The sequence below is a fragment of the Antechinus flavipes genome, chromosome 1 (assembly GCF_016432865.1).
Source record: "Antechinus flavipes isolate AdamAnt ecotype Samford, QLD, Australia chromosome 1, AdamAnt_v2, whole genome shotgun sequence".
Classification (NCBI taxonomy): Eukaryota; Metazoa; Chordata; class Mammalia; order Dasyuromorphia; family Dasyuridae; genus Antechinus; species Antechinus flavipes.
The window spans coordinates 119,496,344-119,513,515 of record NC_067398.1 but is presented as its reverse complement, the minus strand read 5'-3'; the positions used below and the strand labels follow the sequence as shown (position 1 = coordinate 119,513,515).

The window sequence follows — 17,172 nt, the reverse complement described above, 5'->3', positions numbered from 1 at the left end:
GATAATGGACCACAGAATTGGGAATTGGTTTAAAAGTGATATTTTCAAGGCTAAGAGAAAAGAAAATTTTTTTCAGAATATATTTGCTGATTTATGTGACAGCCATAAAGGTATGGTCTAAGAGAGGACGAGTAGGACCAAAGATTGAATATGGCTGATTATTCTGCTGCTCAAATATCTGGTTTCCCAGTACTGATCCAGAAGGATAAAATTATGTTTATCTTAGTGAGAAATCAAATTTATCCCTTTCAGAAAGAATCCTGATATAATTTGGTGACCCTAGAATGTCACATAATATCATTTGGCTAAGATTGACTTGCAAATAAACCCTTTGTGATTATATGAAGACAATCCGTCCTGAGCTTGAGCCAGTTCTCAAAGCTCTGGAAAATCTAAATTCTGTTCTTTTTCTCTCTACTATCCTATGCTCTTTTTTTATTTTTGTTTTCTTTTAAGGAGCGCATTGCCCAGAAAATCAGTGATATTCATGGACCTGATCACAATACTGATCAGCACTAGAGCTTTGACCTGCTCTGTTTCAGACCTGGGCCAGTTCTCTCCTTCTTAGGCAGCCTGGTGTTTTCAATTATCGCCATATTATTGATACTGGAACTAGGGCAGACCATCTGATTAGCTTAGTCCACTGCAACTCAGAATTCCCAAGGGCAAAACATGCACCAACCTTAGTCCTCTTTTTAGCCGAGATCATAGGTATGTGCCACCACAACCAGTTGAATTCTAGATTTTCTGTAGAACATGAGGACATGTGGGAAGCAGGGGTGTGAATAATTTCCTTCTGTTTAGAAATGATTGTTCCCAAAAGGACCATTCTAACAACAAAGTCATCATCACCAGACACCAGAATATGACAATATATCAGAATAGTAATGGCCTTCAAAGACCATGTCTGATCTTATGCAAGAGAAAAAAGGAAATAAGAACTGACTCAGTAGCTCAAAATATTTCAACTGTTGGGGTTAATCTTATTCTGCGTCATCCCTCCCATGATATATTATGGTAAAAGAGAAAGGCAGGAGTGGGAAAGGAAAACTGGTAATGTATGGAAGGGAATTACTAAAATAGTGTGTCCTAGAAATTTAGAAATTAGCTCAAGATTCAAATGTATATAGCACAGCAAATTTTCTCTCTAGCCTACTGCTTTTCCAGGTTAGGTAGGAATATGATTCATATAATCTTTGCAACCACTAGAGCCCTTCCTCCTCAATTTAATTTGTTCTCTCAAAAAATCAATATGTGTTCATGTTGTCTCCTGCAAGTGACTACAATAAGTTCCTTCAAAGAAGTATCTTTCATTTTTGTCCTTGTAACCCCACACTAACCGCAGCAGTTGCCTCAAAGTAGATACTTAATAAATTTTTATTGTTTGATTGATTGATAATGAAGGAAGTAATGAAGGAAGTGGGTACAGAAGAACAATTTTTCCAGTGCTTCTTCTACGTCAATAAAACCACATGGCTATCCTCTTTTTTAGCAGGCTCCTTTCAGCTTGAAGAGGGGAATTAGACTCAATAATTACAGACCCATTATAACTGTTATTCTGATTTATTTTGATCAGAATCATCTCTTTTGGTTATGCATTAAAAATTCAAAACCAAAATACTACCTTCTACTAAGCACAAAGTGTGTCTCTTCAACTTGATGTTGTAAATAGCTAATCCCCAACAAAATACAAGTTCTGAGGCTGAGGCCACATAGGAGATGTGAAGGGAGGCAACCAAACAGAGGAAATAATGGAGTTTGAGAGTGATTGTAATACAAAAGAGATGACTATGGCTTGGAAATATCTCCTAAAGTACCAGGCAACTTTTTCTCTTTATTGCTTAGATTTTTGAAAAGAATGCTTTTCAAGGTTAACTTTGGAGCTTAAGACATTTTAAAACACAAAAGAATTTACCCATTCTAGAGTTATTTTATTCTCTTTTAAAGGCCTTCACTACTGCCTCATCATGCACAGAGAGCACTAAGTCTGGAGGAAATGTAGCCCCAGACACTTAATAGCTATGTGATCCTGGACAAGTCACTTAACTCTGTCTGCCTCAGTGTTCTCATCTGTAAAATGAGCCAAAAAGGGAAATGGCAAACCTCTCCAGTATTTTTTGCCAAGAAAACTCTGAGTGGGGTCATGGAGAGTTAGACATGATTGACTGAAAAACAACAAACAGCAACAACAACAAGCCTCATCTTGTGTAAGAGTATGAAGGAGATCCCAGGCTTTGGAAGGACACATCCACATGTTGGAATGTACTGGAAATGCAAGTTAGAATGAATCACAGGATTAGACATTTAGAGCTGGAAGGTTTCTTAGAAGATAATTGGCACAATCTTTTCATTTTATAGAAATGGAGGACTAGAGAAATGGCTATACATGTTTGTAAAGATATTATATTGCAGAACCAGGATTTGAATCCATGTCCTGTGATGGAAATTCAGCACGTATTCCAATCTGCTCTGTTGCTTTCAATATTGGAACTAGTGCCAGGCTACGTATTCTTTAAAGAATAAAGAAACTCTTCACTAGTTGGCTAATGAATAATGGGTTAATGAATTTTTGGCCAGAGCCAATCTCAAAAAACACATAAGAGAGATGTGATATACATTAGTGAGGGGAAGTATCTTCAAATCTATGACAACACAAATGTTTTAATTCTTAAAGCAGCACCAATCATAACTGGAGATGTTTTTGATCACTCCAAGGTCCCATCTAATCATTTCTTGAAAACAAATTAGGAAGAGCTCATATTCATGAATCCAATGTGGTGTATGCTACAGAGTATGTTCTTATAGACTCTGATCATAGTTAATTCAGCTGATATATGTTGAAATGTGTGTATAGAGTGAGCAATCAGAGCAGTGTTCTCCCGGTACATAGCATTTCTCACATCAGTTCACAAATATCCAGCTAGGATCTGCACCGACTCACCTACTATCCCTTGTGTAATCACTAAAATCAGTCTCACTCTCAACTCACTCCCAAAATACATGAACCCACAGGTTTACCAGTGCTTATCTACTTGAGCCTTACTGTTCAACCCCTTTCAGAGAGAAGATATAGAGCAGGAGATACCTGGGCATCAAACAGGTAGTAGCATTCTAAGAATTGGTGGGGAGAGGCCTCCAAAGGTGTTTCCATGAGCATCAAAGAACTCCATATCTGTGGAGCTTCCTATCATTATCCATCAGTATCCTTTTACTTTTATGATGTGATCATTTCTGCCCAGATGCCTCTTGTTCTTTTCCTCTTCTTAAAGGAGAGGAGGGAACCACACAATTTGTAACTGGTTCTTTAAATCAGTAGTTGTCAAACTTTTGTTCTCAAAACTTCATACTTTAAAATTTTTTACTTTTTATCATATTTTATACTATTTATATTATTAAAATTATTGAGGATCTGTTCTAAGAGTTTTTGATTATGTGAATTATATTTATGTTTATCATATTAGAAATAAAAAAAAATTTGAATTTGTAAACCCTTTCATAAGGTTTCAGAGACCTCCTATGTATTCTCTAGACCACACTTTTGAGAAGTTCTGTTATAAATCTCAAGTAAAAAAGTACTGGAAGACTTTTAATTACACAATCTACTCTAATACTGTCCATGCCATTGACATTTACAAGATACTCAAGCTAATTTCTCAATTTCCAAGTTGAAAAGCATGGGAATAGCCATCAGGGTATTTTCTAAAACTTTTCAGTAGCCCAGTAGAATTGTGGGCAGGCATGTACCCTTGTAGCCTCTAAGGCACGCTTGTTTGTCTTTTTTTCATTCTGGTTCAGTAGTATCATGAAGTTCCAACAATAAAAATAGTCAGTGCATAAAAGCATCCTTACCTGCCTTCTAAAAATTGAGCAAAGTCATCCTGAAGTTCATATTTGTGCAGAAGTTCTCCAAGTAAGAAGCCATTAGAAAAATCTTTTTCAAGTGCCTTTGGACCTGAATTTTAAAAGATGTAAATATTTTAAAACAGTGAATGTAACACATATGAAACTCTTAAAATTACACAAAACAAAAAAATATTTAATTCCTTGAGTTATAAAAATAGAGTTTTGAGAAATAATAACCCATCTTCCAGGAACCAAAAAGAAAAAAAAAAACCTAAACAAAAAGACAACTGAGCTTTAATAGCGGTCTCCTCCTCTCTTTACCCTGACTGGAGGGCAAGTTCGTCTGGGAGCAAGCCTACTCCCAACTCCCTCCTTCTGTATGCTGGAGGATTTAGGAGGGACTAAGTTCATAGACCAGCCATCATGAGAGTATATGGCTAAGAAATGGCAAAGAGCAGAATTTTGAAAAAGAAAAAGAGACAACTAAATGATATTAGTTCCCCTTTGCTGATGTGGATGCTAAACTTAGTACTGCCAAAATATAGCAATTTGGCACAGTATAGATGAATTCTTTTATTCATGCTTGGCCAGATTATATGAATTCTCTGTAATTGACTACGACTGTTGATTGAGAACAGTGGCAAAGACAAAAGCACAAAAGAAGATATAAAAGACAGATGCTTTGAGATAAAAGCTCTTGTTAGGTAGTCTGCAGTGAACAGAGTTCCTGGGGACAAATGACCCCAACCTGAAAAGGAAAGGAAAGAGAAGGGAAGAGAAAAGAGGAAAGGAAAGAGAAAGGAAAGGAAAGTAGAAAATAAAAAGAAAAGGGAAAGGAAAGAGGAAGGGAAATAGGAAAGAGGAAGGGAAGAAAAAGGAAGAAAGGAAAGGAAAGGAGAAAATAAAAAGGAAAGAGGAAGAAGAGGAAGGGAAAGAAGAAACAAGGGAAAGAGGAAAGAAGAAAGGAAAGAGTCTACTCCAGAATTCCATTTGGAGTTTCTTGGCAAAGACACTGGAGTGGATTGCCTTTTTCTTCTCCACCTTATTTTACAGATGAGGAAACAGGCAAACAGGAGTAAGTGACTTGCTCAGGATCATATAGCTAGTAAGAGTGTGAGGCAGGATTTGAACTTAGGAAGAGGAATCCTTCCCTGACTTCAGGTTTGGTACTCTATCTACTGTTCCAATTAGCTGCCAAAGATAACCACAGACAGAAATAAAACAGAAGTGAAGTTGATAAACCACATAGTAGAACCAGCACTGTATGTTTGCTCAGGAGAACTGTATCCCAGCTTTGTCTCTGCACTTGAATCATTACCTTATTTCTCTCTGTGTGTATTTAATTATGTGAAAAATGAAAGAATTGAATGAGATGATCTGTAGAGTCACTTGCAATTCTAATATTCTATGACTATAATGCTAGAATTAAAAACAAAAGCATGGATGCTAAAATATTTAAAGAATCTTATTATGCTATTTTAGTTGTCTAGTATCAAATAGAGTGATCAGTTAAGTAATTAAGCATTTATTAAGCACCACAAGTGCCAGGTACTTGACTAAACAAAGGGGATAAAAAATGAAAACAAAAAAAAATTAAGTCAGTTTTTAAGGATCTCCCAATCTAATGGAAGGAGACAAAGAGCAGTAAAAAAAAAAAAAAAAAAATACAAAGACGACATATGCAGGATAAATTTGTGAAAACCTCAGGGGAAAGGCACTGATATTAAGGAATACTGAGAAACATTTCTTGCAGATAGTAGGATTCCATGCATAGGAGCTTTGGGAAATAAAGGACCTTGTGGGAAGAGCTAGTAGGAGTTCAGACTAACTGAATTATAGAAGGATAAGGTATAAGAAGACTTCATAGGTACAAGGGGACTAAGTTACAAAGTACTTTTACAGCTAAAACAGGCTTTTATATTTGATCCTGGAGGCAAGAGAAAGCCTTTGGAAGTTCTTGGGCAGGGATCTAACAGTTACTTTTTGTACTGCATGCTCAATGTGCAACTGTGAAATCAATTCATAGATGCAGATGACATATACTATAGAACTGAGACAGCATGGAAACTTCTTTCTGGGGGAAAAAGTTGATATCAACGTGCATTTTTTGTCATTTGTAGCTTCCTAAAAAATGTAGTGGAGAGTATCTAGCCACCTTTATTTCTGTGTCTGTGATTCTCAAAACTGCATGTACCAGGTGCTTCTCCTCTCTGACTGGAAGGCTGGAGGGCAGAGAAATGAGCTTCTCTGAACACCTCTCTTGTCAATAATTAAGGTTTAATTGGATAAATTTTACCTTTCTTTGACTATTATTTTCAAAAATAATAACCCATCTTTCAGGAACCAAAAGGCAAAAAAAAAAAAAAAAAAAGACAACTGAGCTTTAGTAGGTGTTTAACAAATATTTACTGATTGAATAGTATATATAACATGGTATACTTTGTGTAAAGTTTAAAATTTCTGCAAAATATAATCAAAAGGCAAAGGAGCTCTATTCCAAATTATTTCCATATTCTTTGCCATTTAGGGGAGAGAGTGGGGGGAAGGAAGGGAAAATCTGAAACACAAGGCTATGCAAGGGTCAATGTTGAAAAATTATCCGTGCATATATTTTGAAAATAAAAAGCTTTAAAAATAAAAGAAAAGAACTATTAAAAAAAACAAACAATTCCATATCTCTTCTAAAAAAAATCATCATCTTTTAAGTTGTTAGGTGCACTCATAATAAGCATGATTTCTGAATCAAAAACACAGTGCACTAGAAGTATTTCTTTGTCAGCCCATTTCCTTTTTCTGTCATTTTCATAACATTCTTTTATGGATTGTAGAATCAGATGATATATCTCTTCCCATTTCATTAACTTTTGCTACCATATTTTGGGCAGTGTACGACTTAACATTCATTACTAGAATGAGATGAGAACTTACAGGCCCAATATCAGTCTGCATTTCTCCATGTCCTTCTTAGTATTTTAATATAACTTCAAAGATAAACACCTTGAAAATTGAGGATTAGATTCTATTGATGAAATTGAAAATCCTACATATAATCTTTGCTAAAGATCAAAATTTATCACAAAATCTCTTCTTTAATAATATTTATTCCAGATAACAATGTCCTGACACATGAATTAAATACATGACTACATTGACAAGAAGAAAGATGTAAAAATATTAGTAGGTCCTAACATATAGTATTAGAATTGACAGGGACCACAAAGGTCCATCTTATTCAATACAAGCAAAAGACTCTTCTACAACATTGTAGAAAAATGGTTATCCAATTCTACTCAAAGACCTTAAAGGCAGTGAAGGGAGACAACCAACTCCATTTTCAACAGCCCTAATTGTCAAGAGGCTTTCTATGTATATAGCTGGAATATGAATCATTTTAAAGTTGTATGTACTATCTCTAGTTCTAATTTCTATGACCAAACAGTCCAAATAATATCATTTTTTCCATAAAATGGTCTCTCCAAGTACTTGAAGCTATCAGTCTCCCACTATGTCTTTTATTTCCTAAATGTCCCAATTTCCTTAAATTATATTTCATATGGAAAGTTTACCAGTTCCATCATCTCAGCTACTCTTCTCAAAATGACAGGGTTATCCATATGCTTCCTAAAATTCTGTTCCCATTGCTTAGATATTCCATTACTCTGTCCAAGGTACAATAAAAGGGGAACAATCCTCTGAATAGTTCTGAATATGTTTCTTGATGCAGTTTAGATGACAACATTCTCTTGACTGCCTTGAGACCAAGACATTATTCTTGGTGACCTAGAAAGCAAGGTTTAAAAAATAGACTTAATACCTGCAGGTATTACTTAGCCAACTGGTCTTTCGGTATTACAAAGATATTGATTAGAATCCTCAGACAAGGATTCTCTTTTTGCAGAGGAAAAGTCTATCATAGACAAGGTTCTGGAGAGTCACAGACACTCAATCTAAGAGAATAAAAGCATCTCTAGATTTTTCCCTAGTGTGGTAACCAGCTGGATGAGGCTATCAACTGCAGAAGACTCCTGCTAAATTCAGAAGCCAGAAGGAGGAAACAGAGAGAGAATCTTGTGCTAAATAGCTCCTTCTGGCAGCAAACACAGACATCAAGCAAGTACCATGAGACCTTTGGAGAGCAACATGTCATGACACTTACATAGCAAGGACTGCAAGTCACAAATGACCTGTTGGAGGAAGTCCAGTAGGAGCAGAGGAAGAAGGGGTTACTTATTGAATTTGCCCTCCGACATGTTCCCTACTTGTGCTCTCCTCACCTTCTCTGATCACACATACTTTTACACATGCACCACAACCATAAATACCCCCTACTGGTGTGCATTTCCAAATGTGTACCCCGAGGACTCCATGCTCCTTACACGTTGTATGCTTTTCCATAAATGCTTATTATGTGTGACCATTCTTCCAAATGATAATGTGACTATTTGTGGAAGAGTATTCCCGAGGTTATATAAATAATATTGTGTTGCTGTCTTCCTTCCTATGTTATTTCCTAGAAAGAATTTGCTATGGGCTGTGTCCTCTGGCTTATTTTTTAAAGTAAATGCATAGATAAGGGCTCCTGAGCTTATTTTTTATAAGTATGAACCCACAAAATACATTGAACCTGGCCTAATTTGTTTGGAAAAATCCATATGTAAGTATAGAGGTGCCTTCAGATGATACATATCCATTTAATGTGTTCTAGAATTGTTCCTGGATGCAATGTTAAGCTCATTTATCTATAATTTATCGATTCCACTCATTTCTCTCTTTAAAAAAAGTGGGACAAAATACACCTTCTGTAGTTCTTTTCCAAAATTCAATGAGGTTTGTATAAGCCCAATAATTTGAATTTATTGAGGGTAGTAGCTAAATCCATTCTTAATCCCTTCTCACTTACTCCCTTCTCAATCCTACCTGGTAATCACATTTATTCAGTGCAACAATAATTATATTTGCAAGAGAAAAAATGGCAATGATCTAGTCACTAACTTATTCTCCTCTTCTGCCCCAAATATTATTTTATTGCACTTAACATTTTATTTCATTTCAATCTCAAATAATTATGCTTGCTTCTATCATATATCTGTGTCATTTAATCTATATATGTCATATATACATATATGACATATATGAATGTATATGTAACTGAGTCTGTTTTTGTGTCTGTGTCTACAGCAAAAGCTTCCACTCCAAATATAAACATAGATAGGTCAGATTTTAAATTTTCATTTAACCCTGAACCAGAACTGAGACATCCTTAGATCTTTCCACCAGACAATGGAAAAACTCATGTAACACAGAGAACTCTGTTCTATTTTTTTGTATAAACTACTGTATAAATACGGTGTTATCGTGCATCAGAACTCGGTTTGTTCCTAAGCTATGTGATAGCTGAGCTCTACTGATTGATGGAACATCAATGGGGAGGCCCTTCCAGGTAGTAGTTAATGTCCTTTAAGACTATTGAAGTAGTCAGAGAATCTTGAAAATATGAAAACCACTTAAAGATTTTCCAGTCCAACTCTCTACTTAATCTCCCAATAATTAAACTATAATTTCCTTGGGAGATGGGACAGTTCTTTTTTTGTGTGTCCCTAATGATTAGTGCAAGGTCTAGTGGTGCTTAATAAATACTTATTAACTTACTGATTGAACACTTTCCCTAGTAAGCCTCAAAAGCTGTCAGTCAAGCTCTACACAAACATTTCTAATGATAAAGAATTCAAAATATATCCTAGAAAGCCTTGATTCTTATAGCATTAATTATAAAAACAGCACATTTCTTTTCTTTTATCATTAATAATGGAACTTTAAAAAGATTTAATATTCTATTTTCCCCAATTACATGTAAAATAATTTTTAGCACTTTTTTTACATTCCAAATTTCTTTTCTTTCTCTCTTTCCCATCCCCCTTACATTGCTCAGTGGAAAAAAAATTAACAATAAAATTCAGGTACTATTCTATAATTTGGGACAGCTTAGTGACACAGTGGATAAAATGTCAAACCTAGAACGTCAGGATGACTCATCTTCCTGATTTCAGATATGGCTTCAGACACTTGCTAACTATGTGATCCAAAGCAAGTTACTTAACTCTGTTTGCCTCAGTCTCCTCATCTGTAAAATAAGCTAGTGAAGGAAATGGCCAACCATTCCAGTATCTTTGCTAAGAAAACCCCAAATAGCATCACAAAGACTCAAATATCTGGCTGAAAATGACTGAACAATACCACTATAATTTGAATGACTTCATTAAAAGATCTATATTCACAAAATAAAGAGCTAACCTGTGTCTGCTCATTTGAAAAATTAATTTAGTTCTTTTTAATTTTTTCAACAGTATGAGATTGAAACCATAAACTCTGATAATCTATCCCTTTCAAGCATTTAACAGAAATTACAAACATCTTTAATATTTGGCATTAAACCTTAATTGCTACCTTATTACCTTATTGCCCATCATCCTCTTCTTGGCAATTTGAAAAACAAAGTTTTATGAGATGAATAGTCTGATCTTAATTTGTACAATGCCTAAATGCTATTGTACTCACTATCTCAACTAATATTCATTCTGAGCCACACTGCTATAAAGTACAATAGTGCCAGGTTATGCACAGAATAAAGAAATCAAACTGTTGCATTGATATCAAAAGGAATAAAATTTCTGATGAACATAGTGTCTGAAATTTGAGACAAATTAGGATTGTGATTATTCATGGAAAAAGCCCTACACTGGAGAAGATTGTTCTAGACCTGGATCTGCCCCTAATTAACCTTGGGCACGCCTGTGCCTTAACCTCTCAGTTTAATAAAATGTTTAAGAGAAAAAAGTTTAGCTCAAAATTTCTCTCTGTAAAATTCTTCGATTATACAACAATATTAATCTAAAAAATCCTATGTTTTACTATGACTACAACATCCAGGATAGGGGCAGGGGTAGGTGGGGAAACTATTTGGAAATTTTACTATGCATTGTTTCCTTTGAATAGTACTTTATAACTTTGACAAAGTCTGGTTAAACACTTGGTATTTGCAATACATAAGAAATATAAGTTATCATATGATATTGTCTAATCCAGTACTGACATATATTGAATATCATATGTCCATACAACTATTTAAAAATATATTCTAGTAAAAATAGTTTGCCAGTCCTTTGAAATTCTTTATATTTAAGTTGGTTTGGATGCTAGATGGAGTTGAAAGGGCTTTCATTTACCTAAATTAAATGTTTGGTTTTTTGGTAACAATCCCTAGAAGACTATAAAGTTCTTAAGGGCAGAAGGCTTGATTTAATTTTGAATTTTCCAAGTATTCAGCACTGTGCATTATACCAGTATTCATTAACAAATGTTAATTGACTGAAAGGCAGCTAGATGGTGCAGTGGGTAGAATACTAAGCCTAGAGTCAGGATAATTGATTTCAAATATGGCTTCAGACACTAACTAGTTGTGTGGCCCTGGGCAAGTCCCTTAACTCTACTTGCTTCAATTTTCTCATCTGTAATATAAGCTGGAGAAGAAAATGGCAAACTACTTTAGCACCTTTGCCAAGAAAACCCCAAATAAGGTCATAAAGACTACTGAACAACAATATTACAAGTGAATAACAATAAACTTGATTGATGAATGAATAATTTCTTCCTTGAGTAAAAAAATAGAATCTTCTTCTTAGGGGGAAAATAAGAAAAAGCACCAAGAATTATTCAAAAGCTTTTGGGCAGTATTATCATCCATGTGCTCTTTTCTGTTATAAAAGAATTGTTTAAACTTAAAAAAAGTTTATGCTAAGATTAGTCTTTCATGTTCTATTATAGTTTAGGAGTTATTTTAATTAATTTCTTTAGCCCTTAGATTAGATTTAGCCCTGAAAGAAATTATTGTTACATTTAACTTGAATATTTTTAGTTTAATGGTTGTATATAAAATAGTTACTTCATTTCAGTTCTCAATGCCAGAATCTTAAATATATTTGGATTTTCATGTAATAGAACTAATTTGTAATCTACTGATCTCTACAATTTTTATTTTAACAGGCATATAAAGGTAGTAGATGCCAAATTTATAGTGTTATTAAGATGAAAATACTGAATATATTAAGGATTAAAAGGATATTAAGTATCATCAGTTAAAGATCCCTTAATCTCATTATCTCTTCAAATAGATTTTTTCCCCTTCAAAGTCTATGATTGCTGGGAGATGCAGAAAAAATATGACTGATTAAACTCTTGGCTCTTTCTAGCTACCAATAGTAGTTAACATTCAACATTTTATATCAACATCTATTCTGATTCTTTGGTCACCCAGAAGTTTATGTTCTGATTCTACCAGAATTCAGAATTATTTCTCACATTGTCACATACTATGCAGGTAAAAAAGAACCTTTCGGCTACATAGGAATAGTATGAGCAATGATATCTGTTGGTTTCCTAGGCTTCATTACTTGGCTTTTTCTCTTCAATTTGCAAAGCAGAATCAGAGTCATTGAGGCAACAAAAGGACATATCTCGTCAATCATATTTTATTTCTTATATTTGAGCAGATCTTTAGGATTATCACTGGATTGTAGAATTTAGAAGTGATTAAAAGGTAGCTTAGTCCCAATAGCTCATTTCATAGATTGGGAACCTGATATCCAGGGTAGTTGTTCACATACCTTTCCTAAGAAATATCAAAATCAAAATTTCTCATTTTTCACTCCAAGTGGGAACCCAGTAAGTGAGCTGTGAAGTAAAAGCATTCCCCCATGATTGAATCCTTGTATTTCTTTCCAAGGAAATTAATCTAGCATAACAAATTATTCATTGCTTCATAAATTTTGGATTATATTACATGAGGATAGCATATGGACTATCATAAGAGATACAAAGAAATAAATGATTCAAGAGTTAATTTCTTAATATCCTTTCATGGTTCAACCATAAAGAAAAAAATTCTATAAAACAAAGTATATTTGGGTGGGAGAAACACATTTCTGCAAAAACTTTCATGGCTTTATAATCTGTAATTCTTTCTTTATTGCAATTGGAAAATTAATTTTTTTAAGTTACTTTATCTTGAATATGATTGCCCATTTTCCTTATTATCATCTAAAAGTTTTAGTGTAGGCAGTACAGAATGGTTTATATAATTATGTGTTTTAACAGCAAGGGAGATACTGCACCATTTGTTTATGTTTTCCAGTGATGTCTGTTTCCAAGTACAACCCAAGGTATAACTTCACTTTGAAAAGCACTACCATCATCTAGAGTTTGTTTCTCTGGGGATTTGTCTCTTTCTCAATATATTGTCCAAGCAGTTAAAATGAAAAAAATTACATGTAATATATAGTGAGAGTACATGGGGTTTCTAGCATTATATTAGGCAAGGGTATTTCTGCTAACAAGCACCAGGTTTGTTCACCAGGGAAGCATAAGCTGGGAATTTTCCATTAACAGCCCATGTCTTTAGGACTTGAAGAGCTTTAGTTTTTTAAAACTTAAAATAAGTCCTCTTTTTTCAAGCTGGCATTACCAAAATTGATTGAAATTTTAATGGTGTTACTCTTTTGCTATTAAAAAAATTAATTTTATATATCTATTTTAAGCCCTTCAATGCTGCAATTGAGCCCTGGAGACTCTTGAGCAAATGCTTTTGTATCGAGCCAATAAATAAGCCAAATTAGGCTAAGCAATCTGGTAACAATTTTACTAAAGAGAAATCTAAATTAATAGCTTAATATTGCATTTTTGGTTGTGTAATGAAAGAAGAGGTAGTTTTTGAGTATGCAAAAGATACCAAATATTACCTATTAATATTATATTTTAGGGAGACAAGATCCACAGTGGGACTATGATAGCCCTGAGTATTTGATTTTGCCTGTTATTTATCAGTGTAGAAGTTGGAGTTTGGTAAAGGAACAGTATTCAGATTCTGTTGCAGAATGCAATGTGTTTTTTGAAAATCCAGTGACTGTTAGTGAAAATTTATCACTACTGTACAAAAGCCGATATTTGTGGCACTTAATTTCTTTTGGATACAATTTCCCCGTCCACAAAGTAGGACTGACTTTTCCTCTAAAAAGTTTTGATTCACTTTATAGAAATGGCCTTAATATGGAATTACACTGTAACTACTATATCAAAGAAACCAATGCTATTAAAAGCTGGTTGGTACCATAATAAGGAAAGATTTATAAATCTCTTTGGCAAAAGTCCAGAGATAAAATGACACCAAATGTTTAATGAATTTTTTACCAAACCAATAGGGACAAATAAAACCAGCACAACTGATGTGGCATATTGCTGTAAAAATGTAAGTGTCATATGAGTCTGCTGGTAGGTGAAATTCACTCTGTGATGGGACTAAGGCATAAAGGCTGTTAAATCATTATAGAAATTAATCCCATCTTTTACCACAAAGATATAGCAGTCTGTTCATATGCTAGACCACTGGAGGTCTAATCCTAGAATATCAGTTTGCAGGTGTGGGATAATTCCAATTTAAGTAAGCCTTTGCCCCAAATTGAATCACAGGATTACAATCTGGAAGGCACCTTGGGAACCATTTAGTCCAAGCTTTTTCTTTTATAGTTGTGTAAATTTAGCTTTACAGAACCAGGAGATCATTATACACGGCAACAACAAGACTAGACTACACAATGATTAATTCTGATGGTTCTCTTCAACAATGAGATGAATCAAACCAGTTCCAATTATTCAGTGAAGAAGAGAGCCATCTACATGTAGAGAGAGGACTGTGGTAACTGAGTGTGGAGCACAACATAGCATTCTCATTCTTTCTGTTATTATTTGCTTGCATTATGTTTTCTTTCTCAGTTTTTCTTTTTCTTCCTTCTTGATCTGATCTTTCTTATGCAACAAGATAACTATAAATACGTATACATATATTGAATCTAACATGTATTTCAACACATTTAACATGTATTGTACTACTTGTCAGCTAGGGAAGGAGGTAGGAAAAAGGAGGGAAAAATTTGGAACAAAAAGTTTTACAAGGGTCAATGTTGGAAATATTAGCTATGCATATGCTTTGTAAATAAAAAGCTTTAATAAAATAAATAAAAGAAAAGAAAAGAGAAAGAAAAAAAGAAAACTTCAGAGAGATTTAGTGATAAAGTTGCTGTCATACTTCAGAGATTTTTTTTGATTATCCTTTTTTCCTTACTTTATAGTATTTTATTTTGTCCACCAAATACACTTAATAATAGTTTTCAACATTTATAAAGTTCTGATTTCCAATTTTTTCTTCCTTCCTCCTTCCTTTTCCTTATCCTCCTCCCTCCCAAAGACAATAAGCATTGTATTTCCACCTTAATCATACTGTGAAAAAAAGGATCAGAACAAAAGGGAAAAACCACAAGAAAAAAAATTAAGTGAAAATGGTATGCTTCAATCTGCATTCAGATTCCATAGTTCTCTCTCTGGATGTGGATAGCATTTTCTACTACCAGTCTTTTGGAATTGTGGTAGATCAATGTATTGCTGTGAAGAGCTAAGTTTATCAAAGTTGATAAGTGCACAATGTTCCTGTTCCTATATACAATGTTCTCCTGGTTCTGCTCACTTCACTGAGTATCAGCTCATGCAAGTTTTTCCAGGTTTTACTGAAATCCACCTGCTCATCATTTTTTATAGAACAATAGTATGGCATTCATATGCCATAATGTGTTCAGCTATTCCCTAAGAGATGGGCATTAAGGATGAATTTTGAACAACAATCTCTAATGATGAAATAGAAATAGTGGATAGGATGTTGGATTTGCAGTTAAGGATGATGTGGACTTAAGCTGTATATCAAATGCCTTTTAGCTGTGTGAAAATGGGCAAATGAGACAACTTGTATAAGCCTTAGTTTTCTCATGTAAAATAGTAAGCATAATAGCACTTACATCACAGCACTGCTGTGAGAATCTAATTAGATAATGTGTATAAAACACTTTGCAAACCTTAAAAATGCTTTATAAATATGAATCCTTCTTATCATCCCGAATACTCAGAACAATCCTGAAATTGGTAGTGTGTGCTGCTGGAAAGTTCAAGATAAGGCAAGGATAGTAATTGATGTTACACAAAGATGAATATCAAGAAGGCTAAATGTGAGTTGAAAGGACTTAAGTTTGAATTACATTACTTTGCAGTACTTAACATCTGAGCAAGTCAAATAATGTAATCTCTCTGGTCCTTGGTTTCCTTAACTTTAAAAAAGGGGGTTCTATAAGATAATCTTTAAAGTCTTTTCCACTTATAAATCTATAATATAAGATATCCTTCAAGTATTGTTTTTAATGTCTGATATTGCCCTCTCTTTATGACAGTAAAAGAAACATTCATAAATTCTTTTTTTGCTCAAATGAGAAAGCAAATTCCTTATGATACGAAATTATGTGAAATCTTAATTACATTAACAAGGCAGTATATAACAGTGGGGATTGGAAAGAGAGGGACTATGAGATTAGTCCCGTGGTGGGAAGAGAAATTAAAGGCTACTGAGGAAAATAGCTAAGGGGGTCAAGCCCTAGTCCCTCTTGATCTGGGATCTGTGAACTTTTAGAAAAAAATATTTTAATAACTATGTTTCTATACTAATTGTTTTTCTTTGTGAACATATGTATTTTATCTTTTTTATTAATAACATTATTCTGAGAATGGGTCTTATAAACTGCCAAAGGAGGTCAATCCATGGCCCTCTACAAGCTAAAAAAAAAATCTTCTCTGAAGTAAGATCCCCTCATAGATTGGGAAATTGGGAGCCTTACTACCCGTGAAGGCTCAAGGAAATCACTTTGGTACTCAGTTTCTTCACCCATAAAATTGAGAGAATTGAAAATAACCTCCAAAAGAATATGTCAAAGCTCCCTTCCTGCTCTACTTATGATGCTGTGCATAAGGGCCGTTACCTAGGCCTTCTGCACCAAAAACTCAGGGCAGATTGCCCTTCCGTCCTCCAACTCAGTGGAGAAAGGGGCTCCTCCCTCCCCTCTCCAACCCCACCAGACCCCACGTCGGTCACTCACTCACGGTCCGGGAAAGCTTCACCTCCTGGTTTAACCACCTGCATACAATGTCCGACATGGCTTCGCCCGCTCCCCTTGTGTAGTAAGCACCTGCAGGCGGGAGAGATACGTTTGGAGAAGCGGGACGCGTCCTCTCGTTGTTAGGGGCAACCGGTAGCTAAGGGCGTGTCTCCTAGCTCGGGCTCCCTGTCTCTAAGGATGGAGGAGGAGTCAAGTCCTAAGCAGCCTCTGGGGAGGAGAGGGCTTAGTCCTGGCTCGGGCTAGGCAGCTCGAAAGGTGTACAGCACAGGCGCAAAAAGCCCCAAAGGTG

General features: G+C 34.8%; 1 protein-coding gene across 7 annotated transcripts in view; it reads right to left on the bottom strand.

Annotated features, from left to right (window-relative positions):
• SPEF2 (sperm flagellar 2) overlaps window positions 1-16,971 on the bottom strand; it is a 235,389-nt gene extending 218,418 nt beyond the window's left edge. For all 7 annotated transcript variants that reach the window (XM_051989705.1, XM_051989711.1, XM_051989718.1 and 4 more), the window contains exons 1-2: window positions 16,863-16,971; window positions 3,850-3,952 (exon numbers count right to left, since the gene is read on the bottom strand). In XM_051989705.1, coding sequence (XP_051845665.1) covers window positions 3,850-3,952; window positions 16,863-16,920 — 161 coding nt within the window. In that variant the 5' untranslated portion in view covers window positions 16,921-16,971. The remainder of the gene's footprint in view (window positions 1-3,849; window positions 3,953-16,862) is intronic.
• Window positions 16,972-17,172: the final 201 nt, after the last annotated feature.